Genomic DNA, 18,856 nt, shown 5'->3' with positions numbered 1-18,856 from the left:
TCTTCCACTCTCTGCTGTCCTCTCCCTTCTGCCCTGTCCCTTGTTCCTCTCTCCAAGCTGCTTGCTTTTGCCCCCCTGACCAGAGCCCAGTATAGAATGGGAACTCCTGGTGGCTTTGATGATCCTAAATTGCTCAGCAGAGGCCCCGGGGCCCTTGGCAGAGCCCAGAGATGTATTTTTAGGGTGAGTCTCACTTTCTCCAGTCTGCCAAGGTGCCCTGCCTTCTTCACCCAAGCCCCAGGGTGACTATGTAAATTGCAGTTCAGACAAGCCCTGGACTCAGATGGAGAATCTGCCCTGCAGGGAAGAAGGTAGGAGAAAGCGTGCATATGAGGGCGTGTGAGCGAGCATGCATGATGCATGCATTCATGCTTGCGTGTGTGTTTAGCCAAGTTTGAGGTGGGTGTGAGCCAGCCAGGGTTCAGGGGAGGGGAAGGGAGAGTGGGAGCAGGATTAGAAGTCACCTAAGCTCCTTACCAACAGACTCTGCCCTCCCACCCTCTCAGCTTTTTCTCCATCCATCCATTCATGCACTCACTGGCACATGTCATAGCAGTTCTGGGAAGGAGAAGGATGAATGAGACATGATCACTCGTCTCAGAACCAGACAGCTGATTTCCCCAAATCAACCCCCTTCTACAGAGTACCCTGATGGCTGGTACTCTCTGCCGGCCACTCACAGGAGTCGGAAATCTAGCTACTCCTCCCCACTTCCCTCCTGCCACCCTCCTCCAGACTTCAGCAGCTTCATCATGGCTCATGCCTGTGGCCTGTCTGACCCAGCAGGACTCCTCTCTTCCCGTGTCAGCCACTTCCCTGGGCTCCAGGTGCTGCTGTGAGGACACAGTCAGACTCTGACTGCCCTTGACTGTGACAGGCACACCCCCCCACCCCACCCCCCACTCCTGCCTGCCACCCTCTTCCCTGTCCCATGAGCTCTGGGAACTCCCAGAACTGAAATACCCTTCTCTGGGTAGACACAGTTCACTTCCTCACCTCCTTAGGGTTGTGATCCACCAGCTTTTGTAGGGGGCCCTGATGGTCCCCCCTTTTTTTTTTCTTTGCTTTTTGGGTCACACCTGGTGATGCACAGGGGTTATTCCTGGCTCTGCACTCAGGAATTACTCCTGGTGGTGCTCAGGGGGACCATATGGGATGCTGGGAATCGAACCCGGGTCAGCCGCGTGCAGGCAAATGCCCTACCCGCTGTGCTATTGCTTCAGCCCCACCTGATGGTCCCCTTTGAGAGTGCAGCTCCTCCACCCTGTAGCATCTAGTGCCAAACCACAAGGAGGGTCACAGAACACTCAGCAGTGCTCAAGGCTTACTCCCAGCTCTGAGCTCAGGGATCACTCTGGATGGGGTTTGGGGGACCATCATGAGGAGCCAGGGATTACACCGGGGCCGGCCACATACACACACAGAAGATCTTTTATTTGCTTGTTTCACCACATTTCCCCTTTCTGGATGGACTCTAGCAGTTGTGGGATGAGCTCAGGAAAGACTTGTGAGGGTGACAGACCCTTCACAAACTGCCCCTTCTGTCACCCCTGCTATTTCCTGTCAGGCAGCCACAACACCACAGCGATTTTCTAAATTATACCTTCTCATCCTTCGGGTCATCAGGTCCATGAGGCGGGGGGTGGGGGGGGTGGGGGGTGGGGTTCACTTTCTGGGAAGCCTAGCGATGCCTGTGGGGTTCCTAGGATGCCTTACATGAGGTAGGGAGAGAGGTGACGGCCTCGAGAGGAAATCCACCGCTTTCTCTCTGTTCACCTCTGCCACCCAGGAACGGTTGGGGAAATCCAGGGCTGATGAGAGTCAGGGTGAGCCTTGATCCCTGCAGGAAAGGAAAGTCAGTCCCGAGCCAGAACCAGGTTTGTCGTCTTTCTCAGAAAAGAATTTCAGGAGGAGATGAAGAGCGAAGCACAACAAGTTTACTGGGAAATAAAGGGAGCTAAGGAGAGAGCTAAGGGAAGACGTGTGCTCAAGAGAAAACACAGGCTTCTCCAGAGCAAAGGGAGCCCCACTAGTTCACATCTCTAGAGGGGAGATTCGAGCAACCTGAGATGTGGGCACCATGTGCACGGGCTGGCAACACATGGACCCATGCCCCCTTCGTTCCAAACTGGCTTTTAAAGGGTTTTCCCCAAGCTGCCCTGCATGGGGTTTTCTACCTAGATTAGAGTCCATTGCTAGGGTGGTTGCCAGGGGGAAGGGTTAGGAGCAGTTGAAAGTCTTCTATGAGATTCCTTTTCTGCCCTTTGTTCCTCTCAGTAGAGGGCCCAGACTTTTCTGAGCCTGTGCTAACACCAAATAAAGGTCTTATCAGGCCTTAGTTCCCATGGTTCTAAGGCAGCCTTGGGCCAGTTGGTTTTGTTATGTCCCAGGAACTCGATGCCAGAATGCTCCCCTAACTCCCTGCCTGCCTGCTTCTCTAGGTCACTGGTCTCCTAGGTGAGGCAGCCTCCCCCGCTCCCCTTCCAGGTCTTTGGTCTCCTCCTGTCACTCTGTAATTGCTAACACTGGCCTGTTCCTTAAGACTGAGCTGGGGTGGGGCTGGAGCAATAGCACATCGGATAGAGCGTTTGCCTTGCACACGGCTGACCCAGGTTCGATTCCCAGCATCCCATATGGTCCCCTGAGCACCGCCAGGAGTAACCCCTGAACATCTTTGGGTGTGACCCAAAAAGAAAAAAAAAAAAAGACTTACATATCTCCTTGACACCTCCACAGGAGGCAGTGGCCAGTGAATGTGGAGCTCCACTAGGAAGAATTAAGGGTGGAGTGAGTAAGTTCTTCCTGCTCTTCAGTGTTGTATCCCCGAGGCCTGCCACAAAGCCTGGCCCACTCTGAGTTCTCAATAAAGGTTCCTTGGGAAAAGGAATGAGATGAGTTTAGGGAACAAGGATGAGGTAGAGGCATTTCAACTGAGAAAAGGGCCCTCACCCAACCTGAGGAGAGTCGGGGAGACATTTTTGTTGTTTGTTTGAGGACCACCACCTAGTGATGCTCAGAGGTTACTCCTGGCTCTGCACTCAGGAATTGCTCCTGACAGTGCTCAGGGATGCTGGGGATGGGTTGGCTGCATGCAAGGCAAATGCCCACTTTACCCACTATCCTGTCATTTGGACTCCTAGTCAGGGAGATTTCTGCTGATTCTCATATGATGAGGGAGGAGGTAGAAGGGCAGAGGAGACCTTCAGATAAGAACAGCCACCACAGGCACAAAGAATCCTCCACCTCCTCGCCTCACATGGTGCCTGTGGGGAGTGTCAGCTAAATCCTTAAAGATAGTTCTTATATTGGGGCCGGAGCGATAGCACAGCGGGTAGGGCGTTTGCCTTGCACGCGGCCGACCCGGGTTCGATCCCCGGCATCCCATATGGTCCCCCAAGCACCACCAGGAGTAGTTCCTGAGTGCAAAGCCAGGAGTAACCCCTGAGCATCGCTGGGTGTGACCCAAAAAGCAAAAAAAAAAAAAAAGATAGTTCCTAAAAAAAAGATGACACTGGCCATTTTGAGGACACTCTGAGGTGATTTGTGCCCCGCCCTCAGACTGGCTGACCCTGGAAGGCAAAGCATTCATGTGGTAGCCCTCACCTCACATGAGCACTCTCTGAGCCCAGAGGAGTGAAGACAGGTGGGGTTGCCACCTGTGGGAACCCCCCCAAGAGTCAGGCCTGGGTTTAACTATCTCCTGGCAGACTCATTACCCTGATCTAAGCGAAGAAGGGACAGAAGTCCCCGTCACTAGTGAGTGTCAACTCCAGCTAGGTCAGCTCCTTGAAGCCTCCCTCATCACACTGGGGCTCCCCCAACTAGCTCTATCATTTCTCAATACACTGAAAAGCGAGTTGCACCCCAGCAAGCACTTCCACAGCTTGGAACAAGATGAAGACCGACTGCAGAGCCCCGGCAGAGGGTGCACCTGAGTCCCAGGCGCCAGGAATGGGTGTGAATGGGGGTGAGATTGGGCGGGGAGGGCGCTGGAAGAAAAAGGGAACCAATGTTGAAAGTAGCAGGGAACATTTTAGCTAATCCGCTCCGTGTCTATTTCTCATCTGCTCGTTTGTAGATTTCCGAGTTGCCCAGCTGAGGCCGCCTGAGAAAGCTTTAAGGTTTAGGGTGGAGCTGGGGAGCCCTGAGGAAGCTCCAAGAATTAGGGTCCAGAGCTCCAAGGATCAGGACCCCTGACCCTTCTTAGCTGAGTCAAAGTAGGAAGACACCCCCCACACACACCCGCTGTGAGCGTCACTTTCCTCATCTCTAAAGTTAGGTGAAGCTGTCACAGCTCCTGGTGACCAACTGTGAGGCGGGCCCCTACCAGTTGCCCTCATTGACTAGCAGCAGCCGAGGTTTGGAAGGGGTTAAGTAGACACCCCGCCTCTGGGCCAGGAGCGAATCGGAGCGGCGTGGGCGGAGCCAGGCTGCAGCTCCCAGAAAGTGATCTGGAAGCGCCAGAGGCTGCCTGCAGAGGGAACCCAGAAGATACCAGCCCGCCCTGGGGGGTCCTGGGGCTGGGTCCGTGGCCTTTGCGCCCTGACAGCTCTAAGTCAGAGGGCCAGTTGCGGGGGTGGGGTGGGGGGAACCAGGGAGGAGGAGGAGTTCAGCTGTCTTGGACTCGCGACAGGGTGGGGAAGGACCAGGACCCACCACCTGCCTGGACCCCACGCAAGGGGCACTGGCTGTGACCAGGCCGTGGCCTCAGAGGACCCTACTAGTCCACTAGGGACATAGGGGCTAATTTTAGCTCTAGTCACAGGGCATCTAGGCTAGGAGTTGTGCCAGCAGGCACTGGGTGGCCCAGGGCTGCTTAGGGGCTGCTCAAGGCAGGGGGTGATTTGGGGAGGCCAAACCAGCGTCCTTCCAGCGTGGAACCCTTCCAAGCCGCCTTCTGCAGGCACCCCAGCGAGCCCCCCAGCACCTGGCGGAGGGCCCTCCCCTGCACTGAGGGTAAGGTCAGGGGGTGCTGCCAGGAAGGCAGAGGATGCCGCCTCACGGTCTGACAGGGGTGGCAGCAGCCTGAGAAGAGCTGGGGCCAAAGGTCCTGAGTGTGAAAAGCCAAGGCCAGTGGGCTGGGTGCTCCAGCCCTTCATGCTCAGCTGGTGACCCGCTGCTGGACTGACACAGGAGCCTGTTCTCCAGACCCCCTCGCTTCTCCCCGCAGTGCCATGAGGGTGCTGAACTAGAAGTTTGCTGCCAGGCCCCGTGGCCCACTCTGGCCACAGCGCAGCCCTGCGGGGGTGGCCACATGCGCTGGCGGAGAACAAAGTCCCTCTGGCTGGTGCTGTCTGTCTCCTGGTTCATCGTCCTCCTGGGAGTCTTCCCCCTCCTCCGCCTGGCGGTGCCTGGTGGGCCTCGGCTGGGGCCCCCTGCAGACTGGCCCCGTTGGCTGGACACAGATCTCCTGCAGGCTTTCTCTTCACCCGGGGAGTCTCTGGAAGATGCCCCCAGACGTCCTCCCACACCGCATCGTGACAGCTGCAATTGGGCAACTTGCTTTGACACCTCCAAGTGCAGGGGTGGTGGCCTCAAGGTACATGTGTCCCCCTCGGCTGGTCCCATCTCTGAGACTCATCGCAGGATCCTGGCCTCCATTGAAGGCTCCCGCTACTTCACAGGAAGCCCGGCTGAGGCCTGCCTGCACCTCCTCCTCAGCTCGGGGGCGTGTGCTGGAGAGACCGATCCAGTGCCTACACAATGGAATGGAGGCAGGAACCGCCTGGTCCTCAGGCTGCACCCGGATCCCTGCCCCCCGACGCTCCAGCTGGGACAGGCGATGGTGGCCCAGGCCAGCCCCACCGTGGACACCTTCCGGCCCGGCTTCGATGTGGCCCTCCCGCTCCTACCTGAAGCCCACCCACTGCGAGGTGGGGCTCCTGGCCAGTTGCGGCAGCACAGCCCCCACCCCAGGATGGCTTTGCTGGCCCTGGCAGAGGAAGGGGGAAGGTGGCGCCCTGCAGGCATCAGCTCCTCTGCCTGCCCCTGGAAAGGGCACTGTCAGCAGGACCCTGGATCAGAGCAGTGAGTGGATGCTTCCTGGGGGGTGGGGGAGGGGGTGGGTGGGAAGGGTCTGGGAGAATGACCCAGAACCCAGCAAGGTTTTCTAGTCTACATACCCCACTCTCTGAGGTTTTTCTTTCCCAGCTGTGACACTTGACAGAGCCTCTAACTGTCCCCTGGGCTTCAAGAAGTTCTGATCTTGAACTCTGCTCATCACAGGTGATTTACCAGCACTGGGGGAATTTAAATCTCAGTTTTCCTGAAGTGCCTGGGAGGGGAGAAAACCAAGCCAGGTGAACTCAGGCTACAGCTGCAGGAGTCAGGTTGGACAGCAGAGAGCATTAACACCAGCACGAGATGATTCACCTCAAGGGGTATCCAAGGCCCTCTTTGGCGGTCTCTCCCTCGGGGATCTTGAGAAACAGGAATCATGAGTCACTCTTACTCTGTTCCTCTGATTCTAATCCCTCCTTCTCTAACATCGTAACCAGCCCTCCTAGAGTGCCTGCTCCGTGCTATGTACTTTTGTAAATAATCACTAACAGAATAATACTAATGACTCACATGTAAGCGCCTGTGTGCTGGGCACTGAAGCACAAAGCTCAGAGAGATTCAGTGAGTTGTCTGAGGCCACCCAGTCAGTACTTGAATCGCCTGCAGCAGGTGAGTTTTTAGAGTTTGAAAGGAGAGTATATGGTCCAACCCATCAAACACCTCAGAGAGAGGTGGTTCATAGGTCACAGAGAGAAGCGGTTCCGTGTCTGCATTGGAGGATTGGGGTGGTGGGCTCTCAAGGAAGCAGCCTTTGGTCACAGTCACTAGGTCAGATCTGGGGAAGGGTCCCAGTAAGGTTCCCATGGGGTGGGGGATTTCTGAATCTTACAAGAGAGGGCACTGGCACCTCTAGGGGTCTCTGAGAAGCTTCTCACTTAAGCATATCCCTTCTGAGCGCTCCAAATCCTCTACACCCCCAGGAGGCCAGTAGTATCTCAAGGAGTCTCCTGGCTGGGCAGGTGAGAAGGAAAGTCCTTTGGAGGTTGTCCAGGTTGCCTCACACCCAGACAGTTCTTTCTCCATCTCCTGGCTGACCTGAGTTGGAAGCTGCCACTCTGGAATCTCGTCTGACTCCCGCCCTCCCTCGGGCATCTCCCTTTGCTTTGCTAGAACAACCCAGGCTATTCTGAGCTCTCTCCCAGGGGCCCTCCTCAGGGCCCTGCTCCATTTTTGCCTCTACTTGGGCCTTCTGCGGCTTCCCTCGGCTCCAGGGCACCTGTGGGAATGGAATCCTCTCCTTCCAGAAGGCAGATGGTCTCCAGGCGGCCACAGGGCAACTGTTGCACACCTAAAAAGCACGGTGCACATTTTAGCAGTCATCTGAAAAACTGGGGATTCCCCTCAGACACCTCAGAACTCACCTTTGGTGACACAGTCACCATACCCTGATTCACTTTTCTGTTGTTGGTTGTCTTTGTTTTTTTATTTTGCTTTTGTGCCACACTGGCAGTGCTGAGCTTATCCTGGATCTGTATCACTGTATCACTGTCATCCCATTGCTCATCGATTTGCTCGAGTGGTCACCAGTAACATCTCCATTTTGAGACTTGTTGTTACTGTTTTTGGCATATAGAATACACCACGGGGAGCTTGCCAGGCTCTGCTGTGCAGGTAGGATACTCTCGGTAGCTTGCCAGGCTCTCTGAGAGGGGCAGAGGAATCGAACCCGGGTCGGCTGCGTGCAAGGCAAATGCCCTACTGCTGTGCTATTGCTCCAGCCCATCCTAGATCTACATTCAGGAATCACTTCTAGTGGTGTGGTGCTTGGTATTGAACCCAGGTTGCAAGGCAAGCGCTTTAACCCTATACACTCTCTTCAGTCCCCTGTTTTATTTGGAGGGGGTTACACATGGCGGTTCTTGGGGGACTCTGCAGTTCCAGATATTGAACCTGGACTTCCCACAGGCAAGGCATGTGCTCTAACCCTTTGGACAACCTCTTTGCCCTCCTGCTCACTTTTCTGATAAAAAAAGGAAATCTTAGCTATTCTTTCTTCCAGTAAGTTTTTTCAGTTGATGTCAGTTATAGCCAAATACAGTTGATTATGGGCAAATTGAGAAGCTATTTCATCTTGAACTTCCCTGAGAAGCTGAAAACTGGGGAGCAGCACACACTAGGTAGGGATTCACCGTGTGTCTAGTCTCAGAATGGCCCAGAAACGGGCAAGGTTTTCTAGTCTATATACCCACTCTCTGGGGTACATTTTCAATACGTTTCTTTCCCAGCTGTGACACTTGACAGCCTCTAACTGTCCCCTGAGCTTCAAGAAGTTCTGATCTTGGACTCTGCTCATCATAGGTCCCTGGATTTACCAGCACTGGGGGAATTTAAGCCTCAGTTTCCCTGAAGTGCCAGGTTGCTTCCTGAAGCTAGCCAGGATAGGCATGGAGCAGAAGAACTAGACCCAAGGTGGCCTGAATAAACAAGGGTTGGCCAGAGGAAGGGGTGATTCACAGTCCCCACCTCTGCCCCACATTCATTCCGCTGGCCAGAGTAGGGAATGGGCCAAGCCACCATGGGGGGAGAGCCCTGAGCCTTGTGCTCTGCAGCCACTTCCATAAGGCAGGGCTCAGTCTGCTCAAGGGCACTGCAGGGAAGGACCCCCATTTCAGGGAACAGGAAGATGAGGCTCAGAGGGTGGAGGGAGCTGGCCCAGCTCCTGATTCACCATGGCCCCCCACTCTTCTGATTCTGACTAGGGGGTGGGGAAGGGAGGAATGGGGCTCAAACCCTGCCCTGCTGGCTCTGAAGGCCATGTTTTCCCACCTTGGTTGAATAGTCTCCTGTTCCTTTGGCATAAGCGTCCACCCATTTAAGTAGGTATTTATTTATTTTTATGAATGGGGAATTCATTCACTGGGTACTCAGTTCCAAAGGTACAAAGGGGTCTTCAGTAAAGGCTCCCTCCCCGCCCTCTGGCCGCCAGCAGTTGCCCCAGCTTCTCCTGAGACTATGCTTATAGGCTGTGGGGGGCTCTGTCTCCCCCACCCCCACTTTGTTCTTGACTTGGCAGGTTTTAAAGTATCCTGGCCTGTCTCCTCTGGGCCCATGTTAACGTCTTCTTTGTCAATCAGAAGAAGAAAGATGCTTTAGGTAGAATAAAATATTTTCATAGGTAATATTAATATGTTCACTCTTATACCAACAGTTATCAAATGTGACTACATGTACTATCAAGTGTTTTTACTGGGGGGGGGGGGGTGCCCTAGGCACAGGGAACTTAGTTGTCTATGGCTAGGTCTGGTACAGACCTCGGCCAGGGGTGGAACCACACTGACACACTGAGATACCCCTCAGAATCCGTGGCAAGCACCGTGCATGTTCACAAGCCCTAAGAAACTTCATTTGCAATTATCTCAATGTCCTTTTTATCACACACACACACACACACACACACACACACACACACACACACACACACACATGCTTATTTACCTCAGTGAATGGAGGACTCACACCGTGCCAAATTTCGCCTCAGCCAGTTCCATGGTCAGATTTGTGCAGAAACTGACCTTTGGTCAGTCCTGGATCTGTCCTCTATTGCACATGGAACAGTCACTCTGGGACTCTGTTTTGTTGTTGTTATTGTTATTGTTGTGTTGGAGACACACTGTGAAGCAGGAGAGGCTGTGCAAACTGTCTGCCTAGCTCTTCTTCAGAGTGTGTGTGTGTGTGTGTGTATGTTCTCTTTAATTTTTTATTTTTTTGGGGGGAGGGTTTTTGGGCCACAACTGGTAGTGCTTAGGGCTTATTCTGACTCTGTACTCAGGAATACTCCTGGCAGGGCTGGGGGTACTATATGGGGTGCTGGGGATAGAAACCAAGACAATCGCATGCAAGGCAAGTGCCCTGCCATTGTTCTATTGCTCTAGCCCGTTGTGTCCTCCGTAGACCTCAGTTTCCTTCTCTGTGAAGGAGGAATCTTACCAAGTCACACCCAAAAAGCAAAGCAGATGCCCTACCTGTTGTGCTATCGCTCCAGCCCGCGTTTGATTTTTAATTCATTTCTGATGGTTGCATGTTCAGAAATCTTTTACTGTTGCCAATTTTTTTGTGACTCCCCGGACCTCTCACATTCAGTTATGTGATCCCATGTGAGAGTACTACCCATCATTTGGGAAACAAGATGACCAGGAAACTAGTTCCTGCAGACTCTAGTTTCAGTGCTCCCCAACCCTGTCTGTGATCTGGACCAGAGCATGGGTTTCAGAGCCTCAGTCTCCCCGTCTGTACAGGGGGTTGCTTAGAGGCTGACTCATCACGCCCAGGCCAGAGGTCATAGCAGAGAAGGGTCCTGGGACCCTGACCCACTCTGAGCAGGCCTGTGAGCCCCGACCCAGCTGGGTAGTGGGCCCTGGCTCTCTGGGTGAGGGTCTCAGGGAGGTGCTCTGAGGAGGCTGTGAGTCCAGCCCAGCCCCCAGAGGCACAGGGAGGAGCCAGAAGAACAGAGGAGGCCTTTCCTGTGGGCAAGGGGCCTCAGGAAGCTGCTGCCTGTGTGGTTCCAGGCTGGGGGCCCAGCCCACCTCAAACAGGGAAACCTTTTCAGTCGCTGCTCTGAGGCTGGGGGCAGGGCGGGCACTAAGGCATCCAGGTGAGGTAGCAGGCAATGGGCACAGTGGGAGGGCTAATGGGGCCTGTCCAAGTCAGGCCAGCCCAGACACCTCAGGTCCTAAGGCCTCCATTTTGCAAATGAGGAATCTGAGATCCTGAGAAGGGAAGGGAGAGTTTACCACAATCCTGGAACGCTGGAGTGCTGCCTCCCTGTTGGGGGTGCTGGGAGGCTTTTTTGGGGGGTGTTTTTTGAATCATACTCAGCGGTGGTGCTCCGGGGCTATTCCTGGTTCTGTGCTCAGGACATGCAGTACAGGGGATCACACCAGAGTCCCCAAAGTCATTGCATACAAGGCAAGTGCTGTACCTACTGTGCCATTTCTCCCGCCCGAGGCTTGTTTGCATGTGTGTCCATGTATGAGTGTGGCAGTGTGTGTGTGTATCAATATGTGTGTACCGAGTATTGAGCTGTGTGTCAGTGTGTCAGGCTGTGTCAGTGTGTATGTTGATGTGTATGTGTGTGTGTGTGTTGGGCTGTGTGTCTGTTGGTGTGTGTATGTGTGTGTCAGTGTGTATTAGTGTGTGTCAGGTTGTGTGTCAGTATGTGGGTATTGGTGTGTGTATGTGTGTGTCAGTGTGTGTATATCAGTGTGTATGTGTGTGTCAGGCTGTCAGTGTGCAGGTGTTGGTGTGTGTGTGTGTGTGTGAGTGTATGTGTATTGGGCTGTGTGTCAGTGTGTGGTGTTGGTGTGTGTATGTGTGTGTCAGTGTGTACATAGGTGTGTGTGTTAATATGTGTATATGTGGGTGTATGTGTCGGGGTATGTTGGGGTGTGTGTTGGTGTGTGGCATTGTCAGGGCATCAGTGTTGTCAACCTGAGCACACCGTAGTGGGGTACACTGTGAATTTGGGAGTGCTGGCGTGGGCTGGGGAGCCAGGCAGGTGAGGGGCAGCTGTCTCAGACTTCATGTATGTGGGACCCCTTCCTGTTTCTCCTAGGACCCACCCTGGGGCTGCGCTGCCCAATGCCACCTTCTGCCTCATTCCTGGCCACCGTCCTGCTGCCTTGCACTTCCTCCACGCCCTGCAGGTACACCCCCACTTGCACATTTCCTGTCCTCTGAGCCCCCTCACACAAAGGAGGGGTGCTCTGAGCTCTGGGGAGACAGTAAGCTGTCCCCTCTTCATTCTGGAACTCAGCTGTGTCTGTGGTCCCTGCCCCCTCTGCAGAGCCACCCTCTCTCCCCCAAAAGGTCACTTTTCTTTTTGTCCCCATTGTCCCCAACAGCAGAGACTTCTGACTTGGAATTTGGGGGGCATTGGGCTCTCTAGTGAACCCCCTCCTGCCCCTAGGCTGGCTGCATCCCTGTGCTGCTCAGCCCTGGCTGGGAGCTGCCCTTCTCCGAGGTCATCGACTGGACCAAGGCAGCCATCGTAGCTGATGAGAGACTCTCGCTTCAGGTAGCTCAGGCCTGCCTTGGGGTCGAGGCTGGGCCCATGACATGGTGGGGGGCCACGGGACCTCGGCCCTCGGCTGCTTCAATCCTCATTCCCATCCTCATATATGTACATTGATGGATATGCCCGTATTCCTTCGTCTCCCTCTGTGTTCCCCAGAATCAGAGGGAGACAGGTCTGCCTGTGGGTTTTGAGAGCAAGCTTTGCCTCTTTCAGCCTCAGTTGAAAATCCAATTGAGGACCTGGAGAGAAAGGTCAAAGGACAAGAGGGCATGCTTTGCATACTGGAGGCCCGGGTTTGACCCTTGACCCCTCCTGGCACCCCCTGAAGTGACTTGGACTGCCAGAAGTGACCCTTGAGCACTGTTGTGTATGACCCCTGAATACTGAGTCAGGAGTAGCCCTCAGCATTGCCAGATGTTGCCCCCAAACAAACGTACCCCAGTTTAAAGGACAGCCACAGAAAATCCGGAGTTTGAGTGCCTCCTTGGCGGGTGGGGTGGGAAAAAGGAAACTTCACTGTGGTTTTCCATCTGATGAAATTTATTTTGCCCATCTCTGGAAAACAAACATCTGTAGGAGTCTTGCCTCCTCCGAGAAGGGAGAACAGCACAGGAAGTTAACCGCTTGCATTTCCAGAGCCTCTAGAATGTGCTAAGCACTTCACCGGCACTCTGGTCTTTGCAACCACCCTCCCGGCTGGTCATTTTGCAGATGCAGAACTAGACTCAGAGAGGTTCAGCAGCCCGTCATAGCCACAGTTACTAAGTGGTGTTTCACCCAGCTCTGTGTGACCCTTGAACTCTTGGCTGCTGTGCCCCTTGGGCTTGGGCCGAGGTGGTGGTGCTGGGGGGTGAGGGGGGGGTAGTGTGCTGCTAACCCATGTGGAGAACCTCAGGGAGGGGGCTTCTGCTTCCTGGACAGACCCCAGCTCCAGGTTGTCCCCACCCAGACAAAGCTCCCCACCCCATGCCTTCCCTTTCTCTCTTGCTGTCCCCCAGGTCCCGAGTGCCCTCCAGGAGATGCCCCCCACCCGGGTCCTCTCACTGCGCCAGCAGACCCAGCTTCTGTGGGATGCCTACTTCTCCTCAATCGAGAAGGTCATCTATACCACATTGGAGGTGCGGGTCACTCACTGAGGGGAGCCCAGCTCTCGCCTCATCTCTATCTCCTCTCCACGTCCTGCTCTCAGAGTCCCGTTCTTGCTTGGTTTTGGACCTCTCTCCCCTTAGAAATGCTTTCTGGCTAACCCCAAGGCACAGCTCTGAGGTCTTGGGCAAGTTCCTTCCCCAGTTTTGGCCTCAGTTTCCCCACTTGTAGAGGATCAGCGGTGGCAAAGAGATTTTAATGGATGTGCCATTTCCAGTTGAGGGCAGTGGTCCCCGGGGGCACCATGGGAAGGATTCAGCATCTGGGAGGAATGGTGTGAGCAGGTGGGACGGGGGAACCTGAGTCCACCATGTGCCTCCTCTGCAGGCCAGCTTCAAGGGCAGCCCTTCTGCGTGTGCTCAGCCCAGATCTCTGCGGCCTGCGGGGATGGTGTGGGTCACACTAGGAACTCCCTTTGCCCTCCTCTGGCCTGGCTCCACTGGCCGCTCTGTCTTCACAGCCCTCTCTTCCACAGATTATTCATGATCGGATCTTGGGTGCCTCTGCTCACCCCTCATTGCTGTGGAACAGCCCTCCAGGGGCTCTCCTGGCCCTGCCCATCTTTTCTACAAGCCCCTTGGACTTCCCCTTCTACCACCTACAACAGGGTATGTCCTAGGGAGGGACAGCTTGAAGTCACCTCATCCACTCTTCCCCAGTCTGCACCAGCCTCCACCCTAAGGAGCCTCCAAGGCCATCCAGAGTCCCCAGCAACCCTCTTGGCTCCCAGGGTCCCCAGATTTTCATTCTATAGGGGGGTTCTGTTCTCTCCCACCTAATGCTCTTGTGTCTCATTCCTCTAGGCTCTCAGCCTGCAGGCAGATTCAGCGCCCTGGTCTGGATGGGGGCTCTAAGCCAGCCCCCCCTGAAGCTCATCCAGGCGGTGGCAGACTCCAAACACTGTGCCCAGGTCTGTCCCCTTGTCACCTGAGGTCCTTAGATCCAGAGTGGGGATGAGGGACATGGCAGATTTCTTGAAGACTTCTAGTCAAGACATTTGGGGGGCGAGGAGTTCAAAAGAATTTTCAAGTGCCCTTGATTCTGTTTTTCTTTCATATTTTTATTTTTGGAAGGTCATACCCAGTGGTATTCAGGGCTTGCTTTTTGTTCTGTGCCAAGAATCACTCCTGAAGGAATTCGGAGGGCCATATGGGGTGCTAGGGATGGAACCCCGGTTAGTTAGGTGCAAGACAAGTCCTTACCCACTGTACTATGAGCTCAAGTCCTATCTTCCTTTTAACTCCTATTTCTTACTCTTATACCTCATCACTATCCCTCCTTCCATGGAAATGATGAAGCTACCTAAAAAGGAGATGCATCTTGGGCTGGAGAGATAGTACAGCGGGTAGGACACTTGCCTTGCATGCAGTACACCTGGGTTCAATCCTCAGCATCCCATTTGGTCCCCTGAGCACCACCCAGGAATAACCTTTGAGTATCGCTGGGTGTGGCCAAAAATCAACTCAACAAACAAAAAGAAAAATATATGCACCGTGGGGAGATATTTTCCCAGATGTCATTTCCTGAACACCTAGTCCTGAACTTGATGAGGATTCTGCCCTTGGGACTCAGTCACCAGGCATTTCCTGGCCCAGAGACTGTCGACACTCAGAGAGATTCACAACTTAGGTGGAATAGCTCCAAATATGGAACATTTGAGCTGGGCCATGAATGCTAGAGGAGCAGGGGGAAGAGAACATAAATCTTCACAAGAAACTGGGGGTGGAGCATGGGGGTAGTGTCCAGGCCAGGGACCAGCATAAGAGACTCTCAGGAAGCTAGCTTCCTCACTTCTGGTCCTCCAGAGGCAAGAATATGGCAGCCTTGGAAAGACCCTGGTTTCAGTTGCACCCTCTGCTCATTCCCCAAGACAGACACTCTCCCTACTTCTCCCACTCACCGCACTTCTACTCTGACCACAGGAACCCTCGCTCCCCGCCCTTTCCTCCTAGATCTTGGTTTTCTGGAGCAGTGAGATGCCACCTCCACCCAGGTGGCCAGAGACAGCTGTGCCCTTGACTGTCATTAATGGACCCAGGAAGGTGAGGGATGAGGAGGGCTGTGGAAGGGGTGGACTCACCTCTGAATGCTGGGAACTTGGGAATGGACCATGGAGTGCTGAGCTTTATGGGTCTGAGATAAGACTCCACATCAACCTGGCCTTGAACGAGTCAACCAGTGATGTTGGCTGCAGGCCTCCGAGAAGTGCTGCTCTTTCACTGGGGCACCTGATGGCAGGGTGTCTGCTGTGGGAGGCTGGGAGCGGACTGCAGTTCAGCGGAGAGGAAAAGGGAAACCTGGGAACCCCAAAGAAACACATACTGGTTGCAGCATTGCACTGGGCCTGAGGAGAGCAACCTTGGAGAGCCAGCGTGGGTGTGAGTACCCACAGGCTGTGGGTTTGGGGCAAGCTCCACTTTCTCTCTGGACCTGTTTATTTCAAACAACAGTTATAAATACCAGCATCCATGGTTGACATGAGCATCTAATGTGACATCAGTCACATCTAAGATGCCTAAACTAGAAGAGGCCTTAGAAAGCAACCGCCCCATCTTACCCAAAGGGAAACTGAAACCCCCAGAAGTAATGGAGTTGCTCAGGGCCCAGCAGGGGGCCAGGCTCACTGGGGACCTGGGGAAGGTCCACACAGCTGAGTGGCCCTCCTGGTCTCCCTGCAGGTCAGTGAGCGCTTCCTACCCTACAGTGCCATCAACACTGATGCCATCCTCAGCCTTGATGCCCACAGCACACTTTCCACAAGTGAGGTGAGATTGGGGCCCTGGTCACTCTCAGCGACCTCCTGCTTTTGAAACTGCTCAGAGAGTCCACTGTTCTCCTCAGGTGATGAAGAGAAGCAGCCACAGGCTCCTTTGCATCTACTGTTTTGGTGACTCCCAGTGGGGGGATGTGCTTCTTCCCTCTCCTCTTTCCTGGCCACCCTCTTGCCTTATTTTTGACTGTTTCTCCTCATATCTCATTTAACTACCTTCTCAGGTAGACTTCGCTTTCGGGGTATGGCAGAGCTTTCCAGAGCGGCTGGTGGGCTTTCTGACCTGGAGCCACTTCTGGGATGAGGCCCGGGGTGGCTGGGACTACACAACGGAGAAGGCCAATGAATTCTCCATGGTGAGCACCTCAGCTGCCTTCTACCACAGGTACGGATGGGAGCCGCAACACTGAGGGCAGAGGGCCCCACAAAACGCCCCCTTCATACCAGGTGCCAGTGGGGGTAGGGGTTGGGAGAGAACAAAGCAGTCAGCTTAGAGTCAAGATTCGGGATCCAGGGTCAAGCCCCAGATCAGCCATAGCCCACTTTATGTGATGGACAAGTCTCTTCCCCTCACTCCAGACTCAGTTTCCTTATCTTGAAATGTAATCACCTCACAGGGAGAGTGTGACCACTGATACTAAAATGACACAAAGTACCAGCCCACAGAGGGTGGACAAGAGGGACCAGTGGTGGGGTTTTGTTTGGTTTGGGGGCTACATCCAGCAGTGTTCAGGGCTTACTCCAAGTTCCACACTCAAGGATCACTCCTGGAGAACGTGGGGGATTGAATGGAGTCCTGGGAACCAAACCCAGGTCAGCCGTACAAGGCAAGTGCCCCATCTCTTGCTGTACAGCCGATCCAGACAGTACCCACTATACTATCTTTCTGGCCCCAGAACTGGTGGTTTCAGTAGCAGAGAGTATGGAGGTGTTTGGGTTTGTTAATTGGGGCTGGAGATAATAAAAGTGTTTATGCTTTATAAATGTGTGCTGGAATGGGGGCCAGGTCTGACCCAGGCTTTCCAGAAGATACCTGAGGTTTCTTGGTGCAGCGACAGAATTCTGAAGACCTTTTAAGAAATAGGCATTCCTTAAAATACAGAAATCCTGTATTTCTGTCCTGGTTGCTGTGTTTCTGGCTGGTGTTCCCTGAAGCAGCTGGGCTCCCAGGAGCAGGGTTTCTGGTTTGGGGTTCGGGGTTCACAGGAATGAAGTCAGAAGAGAGGAAAATGAGGCTGAGGGAAACTCCAATGCAGCCTCTGCATGTTCTCTCCACCTGCCCAGGTATTATCACACCCTCTTCACTCACTCCCTGCCCAAGGCTCTGAGGACCCTGGCAGACCAGGAACCCTCCTGTGTGGATGTCCTAATGAACTTCCTGGTGGCAGAAGCCACCAAGCTGCCCCCCATCAAGGTGCCCTATGGGAGGCAGCTTCCCCCAGAGGCGAGACCTCTGATGGTAAGGAGAGGGGTGTGGGTGGCACAGGTTTGGGACCAGAGAAAGTATTTCTTACTAGTTAATCCAATTTTTTTTTTTGCCTCGAGGGCGGAAGCGGGGTTGTTTGGGACAGAGACGCTCTCACAGGTATTTCTCCTGCCACTCTTAGGAGCCTGGGCTGGAACCGCTGCCCAACTGTGTCAACCAGGCGGCGGCAGGGTTCGGCCGCATGCCCCTGGTGTCCTCTCGCCTCCGTCTGGAACCAGTGCTCTACAAGGACCCGGTGTCCGTGCTGCGTAAGAAGTATCGTGACCTGGAGAAAACCTAGTAGGAACTGGCGAAGACCCCAGCCTTGCTTCCAGGGTTCACTGCTCTGGTCTGAGGGTGGGACGCTCAGATCCTGGGACATCTGGCAAGCCAATCAGGACACCCAGTTGGCCAATACTCTACGTCCCTATTGGCCCACTGGGTGGAGGCTCAGTCCTTTCAGCATCCCTGCGGCTAATAGGTTTCCAGGTACAACTGCCCGCTCCTGTTCCTCCTACCTGGAGGGGTCTTTGCTTCCCTGTGAAGCTGATTTCTACTTGCCTTTCAGATCCCTGCCTCTTCTAGGGACTTTATGACTTCACCCCCACTTCGGATGGGCTTGTTGGCACTATACTGCTGCCCTTCAGCGTCCAACATCCAACCCAAGCACTGGCCTAGATGGGAGGTCAGGGTCGGGTGGGTTCTCTGGCCCGACAGGTGCTCCACAAGTATCTGACAGATAGATGGAAGAGACATTAGCTGTGTGCGTGGCCCTATATTGACAGCGGCAAGAGTGTGGACAGGGTGTGCAGAGACAAAAATGTCCTATACCCAGGATGGGAAGTCAGTTGCCTACAGATGCCCTGCCTTACCAGGTGCAGTCGTGTGCCCCAGTGTGACGGAACAGGGAGGCACTGGGAAGCCAGTTTCATGGCTTGGTTTGCTTGGCTTGCAACTGGTGACTAGGATGGATTCAGGCTCAATCACAACTCTTCATTTCCATCCTGGACCACTAGAGGTCAGCGCAATACCGCGTTCTCACCCCCACCTTGAAAGGGAATGGAATCCTAAACACTGGTAAGGATCTGAGGGCAGGCTGGAGAGTTGGTGTGTGCTGCCCTAAGGTCTGGAAACCAGAGGCGGGTGTGAGCATCTAAATGCCCTACTCCACTTCTACCCACGCGGGAGTAGGAAGGCACCAATTCTAGGTGAGCTGGCAGGGAGGAGGGTTGTCCTGGGCCACCTGGTAACGAGTGGAGTAAGGCAGAGGGGACGCTGGGCTCACCCTGGTTCAACTACCTGGAATTGGATTATCACTTCCCAAATAAAGCTTGTGTCTTTGCCCCCTCCTGCTCAAGCTATAAATACCCCAACAGCAGCTGAAGGGGAGGGGTTGTGGGGA

General features: G+C 54.3%; 1 protein-coding gene across 2 annotated transcripts; it reads left to right on the top strand.

Moving 5' to 3' along the window:
* The first annotated feature begins 4,612 nt into the window (after positions 1-4,612).
* Positions 4,613-18,790, top strand: EXTL1 (exostosin like glycosyltransferase 1). Of its 2 annotated transcripts, XM_012931590.2 has the most exons (11): positions 4,613-6,027; positions 11,612-11,702; positions 11,966-12,073; positions 13,072-13,191; positions 13,695-13,827; positions 14,023-14,129; positions 15,172-15,261; positions 15,898-15,984; positions 16,214-16,374; positions 17,274-17,448; positions 17,597-17,888. In XM_012931590.2, the coding sequence occupies exons 1-11, from the start codon at positions 5,255-5,257 to the stop codon at positions 17,753-17,755; spliced, it is 2,004 nt and encodes a 667-aa protein (XP_012787044.2). In that variant the 5' UTR covers positions 4,613-5,254; the 3' UTR covers positions 17,756-17,888. The 2 variants fall into 2 exon arrangements, with proteins under 2 accessions (XP_012787044.2, XP_054994596.1); XM_055138621.1 differs by lacking the exons at positions 15,172-15,261; positions 17,274-17,448 and having other exon boundaries at positions 17,597-18,790.
* The last annotated feature ends 66 nt before the right edge of the window (positions 18,791-18,856 follow it).

The sequence above is a fragment of the Sorex araneus genome, chromosome 5, assembly GCF_027595985.1.
Source record: "Sorex araneus isolate mSorAra2 chromosome 5, mSorAra2.pri, whole genome shotgun sequence".
Lineage (NCBI taxonomy): Eukaryota > Metazoa > Chordata > Mammalia > Eulipotyphla > Soricidae > Sorex > Sorex araneus.
This window is presented reverse-complemented; position numbering and strand designations above follow the sequence as displayed.

Bases quoted from the DNA above. Each gene is read 5' to 3' on its own strand.
- EXTL1 (XM_055138621.1), top strand. From the start codon at position 5,255: ATGCGCTGGCGGAGAACAAAGTCCCTCTGGCTGGTGCTGTCTGTCTCC. The intron at 11,703-11,965 runs GTACACCCCCAC...TCCTGCCCCTAG, and splicing joins ACTTCCTCCACGCCCTGCAG to GCTGGCTGCATCCCTGTGCT. The intron at 15,985-16,213 runs GTGAGATTGGGG...CTACCTTCTCAG, and splicing joins GCACACTTTCCACAAGTGAG to GTAGACTTCGCTTTCGGGGT.